Here is a 19805-nt window from a genome sequence, read left to right as displayed (position 1 = left end):
TTAGAGTAGAATCTTCGTCGATAGCACCTAATCGAGGTCTCTACCAATGCGATGCAACCCAGGTCGTGACATCTGCCAGGTCAGAATAGCTGACCTGGCCATCCGTTCCAAATACAACAATTCACACCCCATATGCACTCGCATCACGAGCCCTTGAAGTAGAACGGCAACGAGATCAGGTAATACTAGACCCAGCTAAGGCGTCGAGAAGCGCATGCGGCCTGCGCTATCCGATGAGCAGTTAGAAATTAAGACTGCTCTTATAAGCAAGCCGTCGCTGAAAAAGAGTGTTCGGCAAACGATATTTATGGCTTAAACCTCCCCACCCCCCCAAAAGAGTGCGTTTTGCTGCATAATTCAATGATAAAGTGTCGTCGGGTGTTCAGTGTTCAGTGTTGCAAACGGGAGTTGAGCACGGCTAGTGCTTTATGCGTACAGCCGCCCCTATACGCCATATAAGTAAGCGGGTAATAGGTTTTTTTCTGGGATTCTTAGGGTGTCGTCGGTTTTGTTGTGTCGGCCTACCGTAGCCCTAGCATGCTAGCAGATATAGCCCACATGCTGAGGACCTTGATCCTTGGCGTGTCGGTCCATCGTTGTCTCCGACTTGGTCCTACGACCATTTCAACGTCGCCAAGTTTTCTCACTATTCACGCCATCAATCGTTGTTAGAAGGAATCTATTAATTAAGTGCATTTCTTTTTGGCCATCCCGTTCCTTAAGACGTACTCTTGGGAGGTTCATAGGCCTCAGATCAAGGCACATTTAGGGAACATCAAGAACTTGCAAGTTCCAATTACGGAAGAATAGAATGTCTGAAGGCGCCCAGGTGATGACAGAAAACAATAGTAAGTGATGTTGCAATCTTGACGTGCAAAGGAAATCCCCCCTACCCCCCCTTCCCCACCAGTTCACTTCAGATTTAGCAGTATAGGAATATAATACAATGGTTGCCTTTGCAGGGACGGAACGACCATGCCAGGCAGTGGTTGTTGTCGCAATACAGGATTGAGTGGTTCAAAGTTTCTCGGGAATAATTGAGAAAGCTCTTAGAAGCACTTGCTATATCAGTTAGAAAAGGGGCGAATCTGGCCTTAGAAATCATGGCACAAAAAGGCTAGCTGACACATGCTCATGTCATCGGCACCCTTAAATTAAGAAAACGAAGCTCGCACGACCTTTATTTGTTGGCCAGGGCAAAGTGTGTCAACACCTCCCCATGATATATTGAAAATTGGACGTCTCTGACAAATTCGCGTGCCAATCGTTTAGATGATTGCTTAAAGTCAGCAGGTTCCTGCTCAGTCTTGATGCCGAGTGCTTCTGCATCCGCACAAGAGTTCTGTCCATTAAGTAAAAATAACATGAACCTGAGGAGCTTGAGATAGGTTGAACAAAATGGAAAGCGCAGTCCTTCACCGGAAGGTGCGTTGGTATCTATAAGTCGCAAGGGAAGGCACGAGGAACATAAACCCCGCCGGACAGATGGGAAAATAAGGTCTTGACCTCAATGCTTGACAGATTGACACGAATTTTCCTAGACAACAAGGCCGAGAGTAGTTAACCTTTGCTTGTGGTGTTAGGTTCGATATCAGCCCAAAGGCCGACGGGCCGCGCTGTGCTTTAGCCTCGAGGCCTGTCGATCTGAAACGTTCCAGGAGAACACCATGATTCCAGAAGTCTTTCGCACGAGGCGTGCTCGGGCTGTGTCGTCCCCCTTACGACACTCCATTAGCCAAGTTAACAATGATTCCGTCAGCGACGTCCATACTTTCGAGGGCGATCCAAAACAACCCAGTCATCTCCATCTTTCACGAAGTGGCTATGATGAAGAGAGTGAGTCGGCACCAAGAGTCTATAAGAAACGGTGCAAAGAACAGTAATAACTCAACTTGGCCCAGAATGTCGCAACGTGCTTGTCCGATACTGCGCACACATCCCGAGAAACTATCAGTATAAAGATGGAGTCCAGCAGGTGAGTGCTCATCACCGTTGTATAGACGCCTTATGACTAACTTGGCGTAGATATTCCTCATCCTACGTGAACATCTTGGTGATGAGAATTTAGACCTCGCAGGCGGCGTGCTGTATGAGATGATCGAGATTGACTGTGAACATACTGATGATCCTGGAGCCGCTTTTCAGCGTTGGAGGCATGACCACATGAGTAGATATGTATGCATATGCATACAGGCAAACCAGTCATTGATGCTGACTTTGGCCCAGAACGATTTTGAACTTCCACACGTTCCACATATGACAACGATCACTTCATCTATCATTCCTACCAGCAGGCTCACACTTTGGCGAGCCGAGCATCCAGAACGATACACATTTGTGCTTTCAGACTCATCAGTATCTGGGGATAGACTGTCAGCTGATCGTAGTTGCATACGTAACCGAAAGGCATGGTTGATAGACAACACCTTCTATGTATCCTCTAGGAATGGGGGCACGTTGCCACTGAACACCCCCAACCCGAAGGAATTCCATGAGATGCAGTGGAGAACGCAATGCAGCAACATGGGCAGACTGGTTGACGAGAGAGAAATTTCCGTGTCATCTTCAACTCGTCACAGTGAATCAACAATACAGGACACTTCAGATTCAAAGGGCACCTCAAATCCAGATGGCAAGCCCCGCGGGTCATTGTCAAGATACAGCTTACTCGGCAAGCTTGTGGAAAAACTCGGTAAACAGAAAAAAGAGGAACCTTGTCCCAAGCAGAGACGACGTAGTTGGATACCAAGTGCACTCTTGGTTGACTCTGGTTCTGGGCTGAAAGACTTGCGAACAGGGTCAGGAGAGATTCCAGTCCCACTTCCAGATGGTCAAGTTCCCAACGCAATCTTCGCGAGGAAGTATCTACTCGTGGAGGAAGGGGAGTCATTGCCGCCATACCTTCCCATAAGTCAGATGCCAACTGCCGACTTGAAAGCAACTGATATGCTTGTTGAAGCTGCAAATTCTGGTTTTCTGGAGAAGGAGTCGACGTGGCACTTCCGTGGCCCATTCACGCCTCAACTTGGTTATGACGGAGGACTTGACTACCAGTGGGCATCTCGCGGTCACGCTGATGAACCCGCAACTAATCATGCTAGACATGAGCCTGAAACCCCGCGAAACGAAAACAGAACCAGGAGCGAAGAATCCCATTGCGACTCCAGATCGAAAGTATATTCGAGTGTGGATTCGAAGAGAAGAAGCTTTCGTTTTGGACTCGATTGGGACATGGATTTGTTGATAAGGGAGCCCAGGGCAACAATCGATGAAGTGGTGGCAACAAATCCTAGCGGCGATAATATAATGCTTGACAAACATTCTGGCATGTCCTCGCCGGTTTCCTCACCCCTTTCCCGAAAGAGCCAGCCGAACATCGCGTCATGTCGAGCGAGTGATGTCGCTCCAGATAGGTAATGTTTTCGTCATACGTCCTATGCCTCATAGGGGCCTCGACTAATGCAGTACGAAGATCCGGACTGCGCCAGCAAGGCTCGCTGCTTTTCGAGAATGTAGAGTTCGTTATCCCAAAAGGCGATGCTGCAAGATCCACGCCGTCCGCAAACCGAAAAACCACAATTGTACAACTGTCCCCACCAACATTACGGCGCCTGCCTTCTATATCTGATCTAAATCGGCCACATCGAATGTGTCCTGCCCATACAAGATCGCACGAATCCAATGAGACCTCTGGCTCCGACTATGATGTGGAAACGGAGAGTGACAATGTTGGTTGCTATGAATGCATGAAGGACGCAAGGCGAGTCTCTCTGATATCCCAACGACCCGTTATTTGCGAAGTAAGAAATCCTGGCCCACGTCTTTGTGGGGTGTCTCAAGGGGTTACGACTGAGCGGTTACGCTCCGGTGATTCGAATGCAGATCTGCAATGGGAATATGAAGGGGGAAATGTTAAGCCGAGAATGGCGGGATCAGGTGTGCTGTGAACAACTTTGGCTCAACTCTCCGAGATTTTGCCCATGTACCCTAACAGGTATATTTAGGTTGCGATAGATATACAATAAAACCTCGATATTCTCTTACTAGGACAAGCGGAGCTGCTCGAGACGAAACTGTATCAACCCCAGAGCCAGTAGAAGCCGAGTCGACGATAACTGATTGCAAGGCTGGTACGCCCCCACAGGAATACAATATGTCGAGTATTGAGATCCAAGAAGCGTCCATCACCCACGGCTCAGCAGTGGAGAAATTTATAAGACATTACGAGGAGAATATTGAAGGGCGGCGGAACAGCTGGAGTGGTGGTTACAAAGCACCCAAATTTCCAGAAGACGCGTTATCTCCAGGTCAGTTGCCAATCATCAATATTTTCACAATATTCTGGGAAGTGCCTGACTGACCTTTCCTAGATGATCTAATATGCTTCGCTAGCAGTGGTAATACTGTTGGCTGGCATGGACCTCCTCATCAAAGACAAGATACATTGAGTCCTAAAAACCGTACGTAGCTGAACTTCATGACACGAAGAATTTCTTTAATGTACTCACAATGCCCATGGTAACCTAGGAAATGAATGTATTGGTATCCCCGAATGTTCGGGTGAGTAATGCTCCTGCCTTCCTAACGACTGTTGTGACGCGTTCACATTTTAACGCGTTTTGCACAGAAACAATACCCATCGGAAAAATCGTGGGCTGGCTTAAAGGCACTGAACCAGAAAGATACGAGGATCCTGAGCTTGTCAGTCCTTTCACAGACTGGCAATCTCCCAGGTCTGGCCAGCTCAATTTGCCAACTCCTCAGTCTGCTACCACATTCAATCACCTAGAAACAATTCAAGAGATGAAATCTAGTCCGCAAAAGTCTGCCAACACTATTGCATCGCATCACTTGAGAAACACATCTACGCCTTTTGGAAAATCATCCTCAACATCAAACCCACTCAAAGGAGCTTTCGTTCATGTCACCAGGCCAACTCGCATCCTCTCGCCTCCGCCTGAACACAAGCTTAAGAGAAAGGACGTAAACATCCATCCCAGACTGACCGACGTGCAGATTTCCCAAGTTACCAACATGTCAGTTTTCGTATAATCTCGTCTTGCGCTAGGTTGCTGACAGCTCTAGGTTCTCTACACAGGAGAAGGGAAGTCCTGAAAAGGAACCAGACCAAGCAAAATATGCACCAGGATTTGAGCCTCTACAGCCCAATCCGCATCAGAGGAACGCAATCAATAACTCACGCGGCCTTACGCACGCGAAAAACGACAGCACGTCGTCGCAATTGCGGCCTCAGCGAGAAAATGAGAATAATTCCATCCAGGGGCGTGGACGACCCCAACACAAGTTTGATTTCAATGTCCAGTTTGGAGCTAGTGAGGATCCATCCACTGCTTCTCAGGGCAAGGAAGACCAGAAACGACAAGAGAACCACGGTCGAGGCCACGCGCGACAGGAGAGCCACATCACCACTTTCTCCGACCTGATCAGACATGGTGGTCGATCCCCATCTCCCAAGAAGGCGCGATCCAGATCGCCTCAAAAAGCACCATCAAAGCCTGCTCTCCCACCTTCTCGCGAGTCACGAGAAAAGCGACGCCCTACACCCCTGGATCTCAGTGATGCTCGCAGATATGGGGAAATGGTGACCCAACGCAAGCAGGTCCAAGCTGTTCATGTTCCCATGACTCCAGCAGAGGCAGAGCTCAGGAGTGTCAATGAAGACGGATCATCTTCGGTGTACACGGATGAGACTCCCCGCAATCCTCGTGACGGAACCCCTTCCATCAGCCCTCTTCATATCATCAAGCGGTCGAACCCAGGCAAGCGCGTCAATGTTCTGAAGGCATACAAACATTGGAAGGAAAACAATACACCTGTGACTGCCACTTCGGGTGGTCCTGCTCGTTCCACGAGCGTCATTGACCGTCGCGACAAGCAAGTTCAATTGCCCGATTCGGTCTATGTCCCGCCACCAGACACGCAGCGTTCCCAAAGCTTCCAAGGGATTCCTAAGTCTGCCACCATGAACGACATCGTGGCCGAACCGCAGGTGACGCCTTTCACCCCGCTGACCCCCTGGATCATGGGTGATGACAGACACACCAGAAAAGCATCCAAGACACTGTTTGGTGACCATGGCTGGCTTCATGACACTGCTATCGGAGGGAGCAAGACAGAGCACCAGAAGCCTACACGATTCATCGACGGCATCAAGAAGTATGCCCGTGAGCTTGTAAGTAATTGCGACCATCGTACATCCACCCGCGTTCGAACTGACCGACAATCCTAGGCTGAGAAGGCAGATTTCAAGCCCGCCAGATCAAGAAGTCGAGCCGCCGTTGAACGCGTCAACATCTCTTTGGACCCCCGTGAGCAAAGCTTGCTTTACTGCGAGCTCGAGTTCATCTTGAGCAATGCCATCGATTCCTACATCAAGGCTCAACTGAACGGCGGCCGTCTCGACCCCAACAAGCTCAAGAAAATCGCCGATAACTGGGCGCAGCATGGCCGTCCCAAGGTCATCGGCTTCCGCTATGACCTCGAGACCCAAATTGACCTCATCGCGCTCCACGCCGACATGTTCCGATTCACAACCAGCTACCAGATCAACGATGTCGTCGTCGCGGGCCTGCTCCACGCCATGAAGATGAACGCCCGTGCCATGCGCGTGCGCACCCTCTGCCAGCCCGACCCCGTCATCGCGAAGCAGATCCTCGACGCCCAGGCACTCCTCCAGCTCATCGACAGCCCTGATGCGCTGCACATCTCGCTCGCGGAAGTGTCGCAGTTCTTCAAGGTTATCATTGAACGCGAGAAGGCCATTCGGGAGCAGAAGTCGTCGCGGACTACCTCATACGCTAAGAGTACCAACCATAGCAAGAGCGAGGTCGCAAAGGACGACCCGAGCTATGGCATGAAGGCCGTTCCACATGAGTATGTTGCTCCTCAAGAGAAGTGGGCGTACAAGAATTAGATCGTGTCCTCATCTTCTCTTGCGGGCATTTCCAGATTGCTTTTGAGCCTGGCTTGTCGGCAATCTTTCCTCGTAGACATCGGCATGCTTGCTATACTCTATGTCCAGATATATACCTGGGTGCTGTGGCTAAGCGGTCATAGTCCGGTATGGGTAACCTCTCACATTGCATTTCCTTTCACACTATTTTCCCGTACGGAGCCATTTGGCATTGTTGTTGGTTTCGTTTCAGCCAAAGCATATTTAGTTTTGAGAGCAAGCTGGCTCCCGGCATTTCCTAATGTATGCTGGTTGTGCCAAAATGGAATAATCCAAGCATGCCTCATCAGAACTGCTTGAGCCGTGAATTGGCGTTGATGTGGCGTCAATTTCTTCTTTTTGTTAGCTCCCTGTTGCAGCTTGGTCAATGATATACGGCATTGAAGCACTCCCAGCTTCTCGCATTCGCGGAATCGAGTTCGGACAGTCCAAGGACACACACTCAGACGTTTGTAGGACTTATGTACATAGTATTTCAGGCAGATCAATATGAAAGGATTCATCTAGACGCATCACGACGTCCTTTTCGCGGTGAACTCTGAACCCCCATCACTCTTCTTTCTAGGTGTGCTCGTTGCCGTCTCGGCTTCAATGGAGAATGAAGTCAGTATGCAACCATAGCGGAATAGAGTTGAGCGTTGTCGTGACCGAAAACGAAAAGCGCCAGGGGTGAACTGGTCGTAATTGGTATAGGTCTTCGTTACAGTGGTCGCTTTTTCTTCCCGTCTTTTACAGGTCCGGGGGTGGGGGGTATGGCAGCATGGTCCCTGCAGCGAAGTTATATTCCAAAAGTCTAGGGACTGCCCCGCTAAAACATCACACTACTTCAGGGCACTACAACTGCCACTTGGCCATTTCTCCATGAATATAAGCGATGTGCACACAAAATAGAGTTCCAATGAAGCCTAGCGTGAAGAGATTAGTATCTTGTATACTAGCCGCGGGCCCTTTGACCGCGGGAAGCCGGCGCTCTAATATAGTGATTAGCCGCTTAATCAGGTCGCCCGGTACTGTTATCCACGTCTTTGACAGTATAGTCTTGAAGCCTTGAACATCAAGACTACTTTTTTTAGTCTAACTCAGGCACCCCTTTTAACAGACCTATATTGTTACGGACCGTTGGCCCTGAACCAACATTACAGGCCCGTCGGCAGGCCAGGTGGATACAGACGCTAGGATCACGGGACCCCGCATCGGAGGAAGGAAAGGACCGACAGGTCACGTGACCTACAGGGGTGGATATGTTGGATATGTTGGACAACCAACATATCCAAATGGGGATCAGTGAAGGAGAGATGGGTATATAAGGAACAGGACTCCCAGGCATTTCATAGATAGACAGTCTCTACTTCAGTCATCAATCTAAGCATCAATCTAACCCATTGGTGAGGCAAACTGCCTTGACGACTCTATTCCCGACTACTCTACTTGAATACTTCAGTTACCCAAAGCACTATACTCCATACGTCAGACCCCGATATTATTGCTTGAGGACTCCGCAGCAGGACTTACTTACTAGCACAAACCCTTACAGACTCTTTAGTGGTTTACGCAGCTAGACTATTAGAGGTTTCGTTACATATATATACTTAAGATAACTGTTATCCTTGAGACGTGTAGCATCCCCGTAAAATAGTATCTGTCACGACCTGGGTTGCATCGCATTGGTAGAGACCTCGATTAGGTGCTATCGACGAAGATTCTACTCTAAGGAGCGAAGGAAAGAAGATCACCAACTTAGGTTTGAGGGAGCGCGACTAAGTCGTCCACGCTTGGCGGGGCTCCTGCAGGGGTTATGATTGGCTTCCCATCTGGCACTGCCATGGCAGGTGTTCCAGCTGTAAGTCACCTGGTTGTAGTGAGTCTGCGAGGGTTGACCTTCACAGGCACCCGCAGTTAGAGCCGCTGGATTGAATGTGGCCCGAGCGCCACATTAGCCCAAAGTGGGCTAGCCCCGTGACGTAGACTATTTATTAACTCGTTATATTCTTATTTCTATTTTTCATATTCTCTGAAAAGGAAATACTTACTACGACGTATTAGTTTAGAAGGACGACCGCCGCAGGCTAACGAATCAAAGCTGCAGTAATGCAACTAGCGTTGAAGTACTTTAGTAATAACCGATCGATGACGTTAAATTCGACACGACGGTACGTTATCTTTGTCCTAGCCTCAAAGTAGTAATTAGGGCAGCGCGTTGAAGGGGACTAAGCATAGCGCCTCGGTAATGGCCACTATCAGCTCTACGACAAATTCGGACCAATTCGAGTTCATTTTCATAGCTTCGCGGTAGGATAATGGGGGGTGGTGATCGAAGAGGGTTACGCGAGCTATCATTTGAGTCCCCACATTTATAGAGCCTGGACATTGCTGCGCCATAGCCGTTGATGTTACTTCGTATAGTGTATGCGGGCAGAACCATGGAATCGTATTCACCCACGACGCACTTCATCGAGTGATACTCGTAACCTTGCCCAATCCAGTGCAGTCGACGGGGATACCTTCTGATGGCAAACGGTCGAGGTCGCCATGACCACGTCTACTCGCAGAATCTGCAGCAGACCCATTTGGGTGCGATGCCGACACCCCGCATGACATCATGCGAATACCCCGCCAAGAGCGACAGCAGCGCGCAGCATGCAGCACTCTCTCCAATTATCGGTTCCATCGGGCTACAAGACGAGACACACACCATCTCCACAGAGCAAGGCAAATAATGGCTTTAAGTCATGGTCAGCTGCCCTTGAGGCATTTCCGGAGGTCCCTTTGCGGCTTGCAGTTGTCGGTCGTCAATTTTCCACTCTCATTGCCGCTGTTACGCCCCTAGCCTTGTGTTTCCCGACGGCAGTTCAAGATGCGCCCAAGCCAGTGGTTTTAGACTCGATAAACTGGAGCTTGGAGTGAAAACTTGACCGCTGAGGGGGCTGAGAACATTTCCACAAGCCTCGACCGATACTCAGCAGACCACAGAAGAGCCGGGCAACGAGTCTGGATTTTGGGGCATTTGCGTGAGACATATGTAAGGGATATCTCCAGGAACCTACCCACTCTTCTTGAAATTCGAAGATCTCGTATCACACGCTCTGCGTCGGCACTCTTCCGATTAGTAGGACAACCTTGTGACAAGAACCTAGAACACCAGACAACCGACGGATTTCTGCTGTCGCACACCGAGCCGTCGCACACACCGACGTCTGGAAGTTCAAAACTCCAAATCTACAACACGGTCGTGCAACGTACCAGATCGACATGTCCCGTTACAACGACAGCTACTCGCGCGGCCGGTCGCGAAACGACAGAGATCGGTCGCCCGATTACCAATACGCTGGCGGCACCGCGCCTCCGCAAGTGCCCTACCCGCCACCCGACGCATTCTACAGCAGCTCCTCCAACGTCCGCATCCCCAGCCCCGGGCACAGACAGTACTACCCGCCCTCGACGTCGCATTCGCAAGCCCGACTAACCTACGAACCGCAAAGTCCCTTATATACCACCAGTCAATCCAACCTACACGTCCACTCCGACTCGCACTCGCGCCCACGCTCCCTCGGACCACCAGTCGAGTATCGCGGCCGCGGATCCAGATCCCATAACGGCCGGGGCAAGCGCGATGACTCCGAGGAGCGGGATCACAGTCCCATTTCCCGAGCCCGTCATGCTGTGAAGGACACTTTTACTGATTCTACGACGGGGCTCGGCGTCGGCGTTCTGGGCGCTTTGGTGGGCGGTCTCGCTGCGCACGAGGCGAGCGAGGCGACGAGTCGTCACGGAGGGAATGGTCATCAAACTGAAGCGCAAAAGCGCACCCAGCTTATCTCCACGGTGGTGGGTGCTGCAGTGGGAGCGCTCGGCGCGAATGCGGTCGAGAAGCGGCTCGAGCTGAACAGGGAGAAGGATAGAGTTAAGCAGGAGAAGTGGGAAAGGGAGTTCAGACCACAGAGTCGGGAGAGCCTAGGATATATAAGCGGTGGGAGTGGGGGGAAGGCAGAGATTATTGAGAAGAGGGAGGTGATCACGAGACCCAGGAGCGCGTCTGGTCGGAAGAAGGGCTGGGATTGGGATTTGCCCGAAGGGGGGAGGAAGAGGGAGGTTGATCCGGATGCGAGGAGTTGGCGGGATGTGGAGGACTGGGTTTATGATGAGGAGGGGAGCAGAGATAGGGGTTCGAGGAGGAGTGGGGATCGGCATAGATACTGAGCGCGCCAGGTGGTTGGAGGTGCTCAAGGTCGACGGCTCTCGGTGCTGTGTTAATTTATGAATCGCATTTATAAGCTGGCGGTTGCTGGCTATTTTTTCGTTCTCTATATCACAGTTCAAGTTTTTCTAATATAGAAGCTATGCAAGAGCAGTTGAAGAAAGTCGTAGTAGAGACTCAAAACCTTGCATTCAACCAGAGTTACCTATGTACGTAGCGTTAGGATGTCGCATATACTCTTAGTACTTTGTTCACTCACATTGGTATTGCTGCCCATCGAGCGTCGTCTTCGCAATGGATGTTACAAATGATCCATAAATGCCTCGGATATGAGCTGGGCGAAAATCTCCATTGAGCCGGTTAGCCCATTTCGCCCATCCCAATCAGCTGTGCCACAAGCCTTCAGGGATATGGATGGTAGTCCACCTTTCGTCTGCAGTCGCTCATAGTTTTAGGCTGACAATTAGGGGCAAACGCCTTGGAGCCTCGAGTATCCCGCTAACTCTTTGTTGTCGGAATTGAGCTGTGCGAGAAATTGAGTCTCTGTTCAAATCCGCTCATCGAGAGTGTACAGTCAATCAAGCCGTGCTGTGAAGGTTGCTGACTACCCTTCGTAAAAGAAATTCTATATCTCGCTGGTCGCGATGGACCTGTCGTTTTACAAATTGTGTGGCTTTGCTCTGATTCCACCTCCCGGAGGTTTAGTTGACTGGATTATCTCAAAAAGGGTGACGAATCTGAGAGTCCTTCACACGGTCACAGGGCAACGCACAACGTTCCAAAAGGGCCTGTGGAGTTCTTTTCTACTTCAAGGGGAAGTTGGATGCTGTCTGATCTTCATGCAAGCCAGCGCGGCAACACGATATCTTCGAGCAAATATCGAGATCTTGACATGATTGCGTGCTGCCTGTTGTCGAAAAAGGGGCTATTGAAGAGACTATGATCGGGAACTACGATGGCAGTGTTCCTTAATTATTACAGTAAAGGCCCTCACGAGTCACTGGTGATCAAGCGCAGCCCTTGAAAGACTGTCTGCGAATGTCTCACCCCACTTGGCCATTGTGAAGGGGTTGAGTTACATCCATACACCAAATAGTGGAAATGCCTTTATAGAACATTTCGATTTTCGACAATTTCGACCGTTGTGTATGGGAAAATGCGGTTCTGAGAACGAATCCTGCCGGATTTGTCTGCATATCGGGGGATATATGTTCTCGGTTATATATTATATAGATATTATATTATTATTAAATACGCCGTAGGCTCGAAGCCCCCGGTACCTCTACTAGTACTCCCGTATGTCAAACCGTGCCCTAATGGCTGGACTAAATACATACGCTGCGTCGTCGGTTCGCCCTATTGGCGACTGCGTTGCGTTCACTACCATACTGCGTTGGTTCTCAACCTACCAACAAAGTCCCCCCTGAGAAGATCGATGCTATCTGGGCCTTGAAGCTGTCCGACCCGTCCCTAGCAGCCACCTTACAATAGTCCCACTAACTACTGGTTCTCCTGTTGCCGTTGCGAGGTCTCTGTGAGAGTATAGTGGCCGTGGTGCGATAGCGGCCCGTAATCGTTCCCTCGGTCCTTCCAACAGCCCGCAAAAGAGGATTACGTGCTCTGCCGTCTCAGGGGCGTCGCCACAGCGGCATAGCGGCGAGTACACGCCAAAAGCCCCTGTCTTGAATAAGAAGGCTGCTAGTCCTATTTTTTCCGTCCTGATCCAGGTTTTTTTAAAACTACAGATTCGTGCAATTTTCTAAGCAAGAGACTCAAGCACTTACATGCTGCTGCCCAAGTTGCAGTGCTTCCTGACTCTCCCCTGTGCCAAGCTGACGAATATGCTGGCCATACTTAAGTGGCTTCACACATAATGTCAGCTCTACTAGGATACTATAGATGGAGCTTTCACTCACCTGGGCCTCTCTGATGTCGCTAACAAGCCTATCGGAGCACTTAGTACACGTGAATTTGTTATAATATCTGAAGCGCAGACGCGTAGCTGGCACGAGAAGCTCGAGGGGACGGCGAAGGATCACAAAAGCCTGTGGGCACTGCAGAGGTGGGCTAGGCTACGGAGCTGGGCCCCCCCTGAGGCCCACGGCTTGCCAGATCTCCGGAGGGACGCCGGCAACACGCTTACGGCACGTACACATGATGAGAAGGCAAAATTACTAGCTGAGAGGTTCTTCCCAGACCCGTGTATAGATCTATCGGACCTCGATCGCGGCCTATTACAGACGAGACCAGAGCTGAACGTCCCTAGGGAGGTGACCACAATGGATATCGAGTCTATCATCAAAGGAACGGCTGCTCGGAAGGCTCCCGGCGACGACCTGATCCCCACTGGCCTGCTAAAGGCCTGCGGTGAACCCCTATGGGAGATCCTAGCGGATCTGGCAACAGCTAGCTTTAGGCTGGGGTACTACCCGGAGCGCTTCCGCTCAGCGAGGGTGGTTGTTATCCCTAAGCCTAATAAAACGACAGCTCAGAAGCAGACCCCTGGCGGCTGGCGCCCCATTGCCCTGCTTAGCACGGTAGGGAAGGTAATAGAGACGGCGATGAGCCAGCGTATCACCAAAGTAGCTGAGGCGGCCGGCCTACTACCAAACGGCCAAATGGGTAACCGCGCTGGGAGGTCCACCGAACTGGCAATACGTATAGTTGAGGACGTGGTCTATACGGCGTGGAGACGCGGGGGCATCGCCTCGCTGCTACAGCTAGACATCAAGGGGGCATTCGATACGGTCAATTACAGACGGCTGATTTCCATATTAGCCCGGAAAGGCTACCCGGAGTGGGTTCAGGAGTGGGTACGCAGCTTCGTGGAGGATAGAACGGTACGCCTCCGGTTCGATGGCAAGGAGTCAGAGCCAATCCCCCTACGAGCTGGCGTCCCCCAGGGGTCACCGCTATCCCCGATACTGTTTATATTATACATTTCAACGCTGTACGAGGAGCTAGCGGAGCAGCATCCACTACTTTTAGTAGTCGGGTTCGCGGACGACACGAACCTGCTAAGCGTCGGCACCGATCCAGACACGACCTGCCGCCGGTTGGAGAGCGCATGGGCTACGTGTCAGCGGTGGGCAGTGAGGCACGGGATGGAGTTCGCTCCTGACAAGAGTGAGCTAATGCACTTTACTAGGGCCCGAGAGCCCTTGCCGCAAAGTATTCGCCTTGGGGACGCCACAGTGTCGCCGGTAGTCTCAGCCAGGTTCCTAGGAGTCTGGTTCGACCGCAAACTGACGTGGCACGCCCATGTTGAGCGTGTTAAAACAAAAATGGCAACTCAAAAGCTAGCCCTGACAAAGCTAGTCAATATGTCGTGGGGCTGCGATCTTATACGGGCGAGGCTGTTATATACGGTGGTTATCCGTAGCGCGATCGCCTTCGGGGCGACTGCGTGGCATACTATAAGTGAGGACGCCGGTTCGCCACCTGGAAGCAGAAGCAGCAATCCCGCCACTAGACCTCTATCTTAGTGCCCGGGCTGCTAAGTTTGAAGAACGGCTACGACTTAGCGGGAAGAGAAATCTGCTTCGCAGCGCGAGCGCTAAAGCGTCACATATACTCCGGCAGGATAGGCCGGCGAAGAGGAAGCAGGCGTCGCAGCTACTCCGACCGGCAGGGTACACTATGGAGAAGGAGGCCCGGGGCTCCGAGTGGATGAGTGAGGAAAAGGAGGTCCCGGCTGCCCTCTTCGGACACTGGAGGAAGAGATGGCTCACCGGAGCAGAGCATCACGATCGCCAGCGACGCGCCATTGCTGAGGAACCGGAGGGCCCTTCGATGCAGATACCGAAAGGGGGCAAGTATTTCGGCCTGAACCGACTGGAGGCGTCTACGCTGTGCCAGATCAGGACGGAAAAAATAGGACTAGCAGCCTTCTTATTCAAGACAGGGGCTTTTGGCGTGTAATCGCCGCTATGCCGCTGTGGCGACGCCCCTGAGACGGCAGAGCACGTAATCCTCTTTTGCGGGCTGTTGGAAGGACCGAGGGAACGATTACGGGCCGCCATCGCACCACGGCCACTATACTCTCGCAGAGACCTCGCAACGGCAACAGGAGAACCAGTAGTTAGTGGGACTATTGTAAGATGGCTGCTAGGGACGGGTCGGACAGCTTCAAGGCCCAGATAGCATCGATCTTCTCAGGGGGGACTTTGTTGGTAGGTTGAGAACCAACGTAGTATGGTAGTGAACGCAACGCAGTCGCCAATAGGGCGAACCGACGACGCAGCGTATGTATTTAGTCCAGCCATTAGGGCACGGTTTGACATACGGGAGTACTAGTAGAGGTACCGGGGGCTTCGAGCCTACGGCGTATTTAATAATAATAATAATAATAATAAGGCTAGTCGGTTCTTCATGACCAATACTGAACTTTACGAGACGGTGAAATCTTAAAATTCACTTAGTCCAATCGCCCTTGTAAGAAATATCACGATATTTAAGAGGAAGAACATACAGCTAGTGTACTGGTTTTGCGGCGTTTAGTTGACAAGGCCGGGTCGTTCCTCGTTGTGGATGGATTTGAGATCTGCTAAACTGAAGCCTTTAGGTTCATTAAGTTTGACGGACTTCTAGTACAGAACCGGGTACCTCCAGTATGCCAGGTTACGCCCAGATATCACTTCCCGGTCCTCTGTCTCACAATCTGGGGAGAAACAAAGCCCCAGAATCAAAGAGACTTCCAGACTAAGGCATGACTGGGAAATGAAGTCCCCATGTCAGCTGAGAAGCGACTTCATAGCGACCCTGTTGTGAAATGATCTCACAGTTCTTGGTGGATTTTACTTAGCTCTAACTGCAAGCTAGTCGCATAAGAGGGGACACGTCAATTTCAATGGTTACAGGGAGTTCATCGTGTTGAATTTATTGCTGCTTTGGTAGGAACTCATCAACGGTGCTATTAAGTGTGCTATAAATGGCTCACCAAACAGACAACAGTTCTCATGTGTATTATTTGGATGCCTTTACCATTATTTACGGTCTGGGAGTCTAGGAGAAATCCTTCAATAATAACAAGGCATATCAATAAAAGTGCCATACACTTCTTGCGCCTGAGCTAAGCACGGCGAAGCGATGGCTCAATCTACTTGCGGAGTTGAAGCAACTAATGCCCAATATTTACAAGCTTGTGTCGTGGTGCGTAAGCGCCTACAAGAGCCATAAGACGCCACCATCGCTGATTTGGACATGAGAGTTGATTTAAAACGAAATGCAGTAGCCAAGAAATCTTTGCCCACAATGCAAGGAGTAAGTTGTAAGCCTGCAATGGGAACCCATTATTTTAAGAATTCGCTTTCATTAACTAGCTTATTATTAAAGAACCCAATAAGCCTTGTTGTTCCGTTTACCACTACAAGCCTTCAAGAAATGTTGTTTTGTTCCTGAGAGGTTACCGAATCTGGCAGTAGACTACATAATGCTGAATAATTTATCAGAGAAGAATGGTTAACATATAGATAGATACGACTTCAGGCTCGATAGTTATGTCGCAATGACCGAACGAGATTAGAACGATACTGATGATAGGGAAGAGTTGCCTGTCGTGTCTTGTCCATTCCTTTGGTAAGGACTTTCATTTCAGAGGCGAGACAAAAGGGGGGGGTAAGCAGGTAGATATTGGATGAAGACCGATCTGAAGAGAACTTCCTTATGTTCTCTGCGTCAAGCCTTGAAAGTTAGAAGGTGAGTCCTCTCTTTCGCTCTGTCACTATGTAATACGCGCAGAGTTCATGATGATACGGATGGAAGCTCATCAGATCGATGTTCTCAATGAGATTCGGCTAACTTCAGTCTTCGGTTTGGATTTCAAGGCCAAAACGTCTGGGTCTTGTGGGAGGCCGAGATTATCAAACAAGGGCAGTGGTCGGTGCTTATGCCCGATTTTGCCTTTAAAAGCACTATATCAGATATATGATTCGCTAATTAGAATGGAAGCTGGAAAGCAAATACTGTAGGCGATGCCGTAACGACTCCTACTTGTATTCAATGTCAACTTAGTACACAGTTGCTTGCTGAAGTTGGGTAACTTAGAAGACCCAGCTCATCAGACATCCATCAAACTGTTGTATGCCATTATTAGATCGTATCTCACAAGCCGGGCACATATGAAACTGATGGTTGAATGCAATAGCTCTTTTATACATCTTATTTACCTTGCAGTACAATATCCCAACTTAACGCCGCAAATATTATGGCCCCTTAAAACTTATACTTGCTGCCCTTTTTCCTCTCGTCGCGCTTCTCCTCGTCCCTCTTGAGACGCTTGCGACTCTCACTAGCAATCATCTCATCAAGGCCCTCTTCGCGCCTCCACTGTGCACCAGGACCTTCTTCCTTACTGCGCTCCTCGAATCTTCTTCGCACCTCATCTTTACTTAGGCCATCGCCGCTCATGAGCGCATCTGGGTCCAGGGCCACATCGACATCGCCGGGCTTCTTTCTCTTTTGGCCTCTATCCTCATCTTGCCCCAGAATACGCATATCACCCTGGGCACCCCCTTTACTGAGATCGTACACTCGGTCGCTTCCAAAGAAGCCCTCTGCTCTCGCTTGCCGTTCCGGAATGACTGTGTAAGCGGCACGGGGATGTGTCGACTCTTCGGTCTCGTATCCGCGTCTGTTCTTGCGGAGGTCGAACTCACCAGCCACCGACTCGGTTTGAGTGCCGTATTCCGTCGGCACGCTGCTGGCAAGACCACCGGGTGTTTCCATACCCGACGGGGTCTCCAGGCCGGCACCAACATCTTCCTCTTCTTCTTCCTCGTCATCCTCGTCTTCTTCCTCTTCAGACTCCTCCTCGGGTGGTTGCAGCTCGCCCCACAAAGTCCGTTCGACAGGCTCGCCCGAGGGATGCGCTCCTTGAGTAGGTTGCATGATACCAAAAATGTCACCACCAAAAAGAGGTCGGTTGTACTCATCCACCGGCGGCTTGCCGTAGCAGCCCGGATTGAACCCCCATTGTGCACCTGGCGGAATAGGCGCATTAAGACCAGGAATGCGGATAGATGGGTAAGACGGTGGAGGACCAAATCGCTGTTGGTTTATCAGCCACGGCGGAGGAGCCCCTGGAGGTATGCTGAGAGCCTCTTTCAGGGTTTCGCTCAGTTCGCCCGCACGCAGATGCCTCAGGTCAGTCTCATACTCTTTGCCCTCGTAGTACACTTCACCGAAGCGTGTTAATGTCGGCTTATCCTGGAATCGGAAGAATGCGTCGTAGAGTCGCTGATAGTCGATATCAAGTTTGCCCATCTTGGGTGCCACCCGTTCTCGTTGTTTCTGCTTCAAAGTCTGTTCTGCTTGCTTCTCGAGGACGGCGTCTCGCATCTCAGCGATACCGGTATCTGCAATGAACTTGGGCAGCTTGAAAGCCGCCTTCTCGATACCCCTTTTCGAAGAAAGATATTCGCGCTTGAGGGACCAGTGAGAAGGTACGGGGACGACGTTTCGTTGTGCTTTGATCTGAACCAATAACCTCGGGTCTGATGATGATGTGTCATGCCATTCCACGACTTCGGGTTTTTTGACAAGTGCCTTCAGTTCGGCGATGGAAAGCTTGTTGAGCATTTTGCGCTTCTTCTTGGAGAGCTTTGGCGGCCCCGACTCGTCGACCTCATCGGGTATGTCATCGTCATCATCGAAGAAGACCTCTCCCGTGTTGCCTGCATTGGCTTCTTTGGCAACGTCGTCGTCTCCAGATGCGCCGAACTTTGAGAAGATGTCCTTGTACATGGAGAAGGCCGGGTCATCATCGTCAAAGTCGAACTCTTGCAACACGGGACCATCGCGCTCAGCCTTCTTGCCTGAAGTTTGCTCTTTCTTTAGATCGAGTTCTGATGAGTCGTTTGCCTCGCCATTCGCTGGTGGCTTATCGGTGCCCTCGCCGTTCTGCTGGACTTCAGGTGTCTCCTCGGTTTTGGCAGGTTCCTATCGCGTATCAGTAGGCGCGCAAGCGGGAACAGCATCAGAGCAAATACAGACCTCTACTTTGGCCTGCTTTTCGGCCTTCTTCTTCGCTCGTCGCTTTTGATTCTTGGTCATCTGTGATGTAGCCATGGCGACAGCTGCAGAGGCAGTCGGCCTCTTGTTCACAGCACCGAAATGATCGGGATATATGATTTCGAGACGCGAAAAACCCTTGGCGCATCCGCGGGGAAGTACGCGACTGTGAGAAGAGTTGCAGATGTCTGGACTTCAAAGAAACCCACGAAGAAGTCAACGCGCCTTCGAAATGACGAGGCTGATGAGGTCTGAACTGGCGTTCTAAAAAAGTAAAGTCAGTCAGTTAGTTGTTGCTCTATTGGCCCGTGCTCTAAGCTTATGTCAATGGTTGGCGTCGCGCAAACTGCGATTCGCAGGGGTGTCTGGACGACGCGGCCAAGGAAACTCCGCTATGCTCGAAGTGACAGGGCTCATACTGATGCAAGTGTTGCAATTAAATTACATACACCTTACTACTACTGCCTATCCTATCCATTTAACCATTGCCACCGACTCGACTCAACTGCGGATATTTTCTTTTGGTGAAGCTGCATGACATTTCTTTGACTGGATTTATTCGTCTCAGATTTCAATGACCCACAGCCCAAGGGAACCTATTCATCTTACCTAGCGTCAGCAGCAGGT

The 19805-nt window shown here is 50.6% G+C and overlaps 4 protein-coding genes across 4 annotated transcripts; 3 read left to right on the top strand and 1 right to left on the bottom strand.

Moving 5' to 3' along the window:
* Positions 1-1900: 1900 nt before the first annotated feature.
* BCR38DRAFT_343638 (uncharacterized protein) lies at positions 1901-3417 on the top strand (the record flags this gene model as incomplete). The annotated part of the gene is made up of 3 exons (XM_040856050.1): positions 1901-1975; positions 2026-2175; positions 2227-3417. Coding segments are annotated over 3 exons (1416 nt in total), but the record flags the coding sequence as incomplete, so codon positions are not given.
* A 679-nt stretch (positions 3418-4096) lies between these two features.
* BCR38DRAFT_524308 (uncharacterized protein) lies at positions 4097-7115 on the top strand. The gene is made up of 6 exons (XM_040865290.1): positions 4097-4307; positions 4371-4460; positions 4528-4560; positions 4628-5036; positions 5086-6193; positions 6251-7115. The coding sequence occupies exons 1-6, from the start codon at positions 4154-4156 to the stop codon at positions 6932-6934; spliced, it is 2478 nt and encodes an 825-aa protein (XP_040715627.1). The 5' UTR covers positions 4097-4153; the 3' UTR covers positions 6935-7115.
* Positions 7116-10564: 3449 nt separating this feature from the next.
* Positions 10565-10903, top strand: BCR38DRAFT_310763 (uncharacterized protein; the record flags this gene model as incomplete). Its single annotated transcript, XM_040854653.1, has 1 exon — positions 10565-10903. A coding segment is annotated over one exon (339 nt), but the record flags the coding sequence as incomplete, so codon positions are not given.
* Positions 10904-17298: 6395 nt separating this feature from the next.
* BCR38DRAFT_474727 (uncharacterized protein) lies at positions 17299-19449 on the bottom strand. The gene is made up of 2 exons (XM_040862979.1): positions 19161-19449; positions 17299-19106 (listed from the first exon to the last, which is right to left on the bottom strand). The coding sequence occupies exons 1-2, from the start codon at positions 19233-19235 to the stop codon at positions 17382-17384; spliced, it is 1800 nt and encodes a 599-aa protein (XP_040715625.1). The 5' UTR covers positions 19236-19449; the 3' UTR covers positions 17299-17381.
* Positions 19450-19805: the final 356 nt, after the last annotated feature.

The sequence above is a fragment of the Pseudomassariella vexata genome (genome assembly GCF_002105095.1).
Source record: "Pseudomassariella vexata strain CBS 129021 chromosome Unknown BCR38scaffold_7, whole genome shotgun sequence".
NCBI lineage: Eukaryota > Fungi > Ascomycota > Sordariomycetes > Amphisphaeriales > Pseudomassariaceae > Pseudomassariella > Pseudomassariella vexata.
Note: the sequence above shows the minus strand (reverse complement) of the source record. Positions and strands in the feature narration are given on the sequence as shown.

Bases quoted from the DNA above. Each gene is read 5' to 3' on its own strand.
- BCR38DRAFT_524308 (XM_040865290.1), top strand. From the start codon at position 4,154: ATGTCGAGTATTGAGATCCAAGAAGCGTCCATCACCCACGGCTCAGCA. The intron at 4,308-4,370 runs GTCAGTTGCCAA...GACCTTTCCTAG, and splicing joins AGAAGACGCGTTATCTCCAG to ATGATCTAATATGCTTCGCT. The intron at 4,461-4,527 runs GTACGTAGCTGA...ATGGTAACCTAG, and splicing joins TACATTGAGTCCTAAAAACC to GAAATGAATGTATTGGTATC.
- BCR38DRAFT_474727 (XM_040862979.1), bottom strand. From the start codon at position 19,235: ATGGCTACATCACAGATGACCAAGAATCAAAAGCGACGAGCGAAGAAG. The intron at 19,107-19,160 runs GTCTGTATTTGC...GATACGCGATAG, and splicing joins AAAAGCAGGCCAAAGTAGAG to GAACCTGCCAAAACCGAGGA.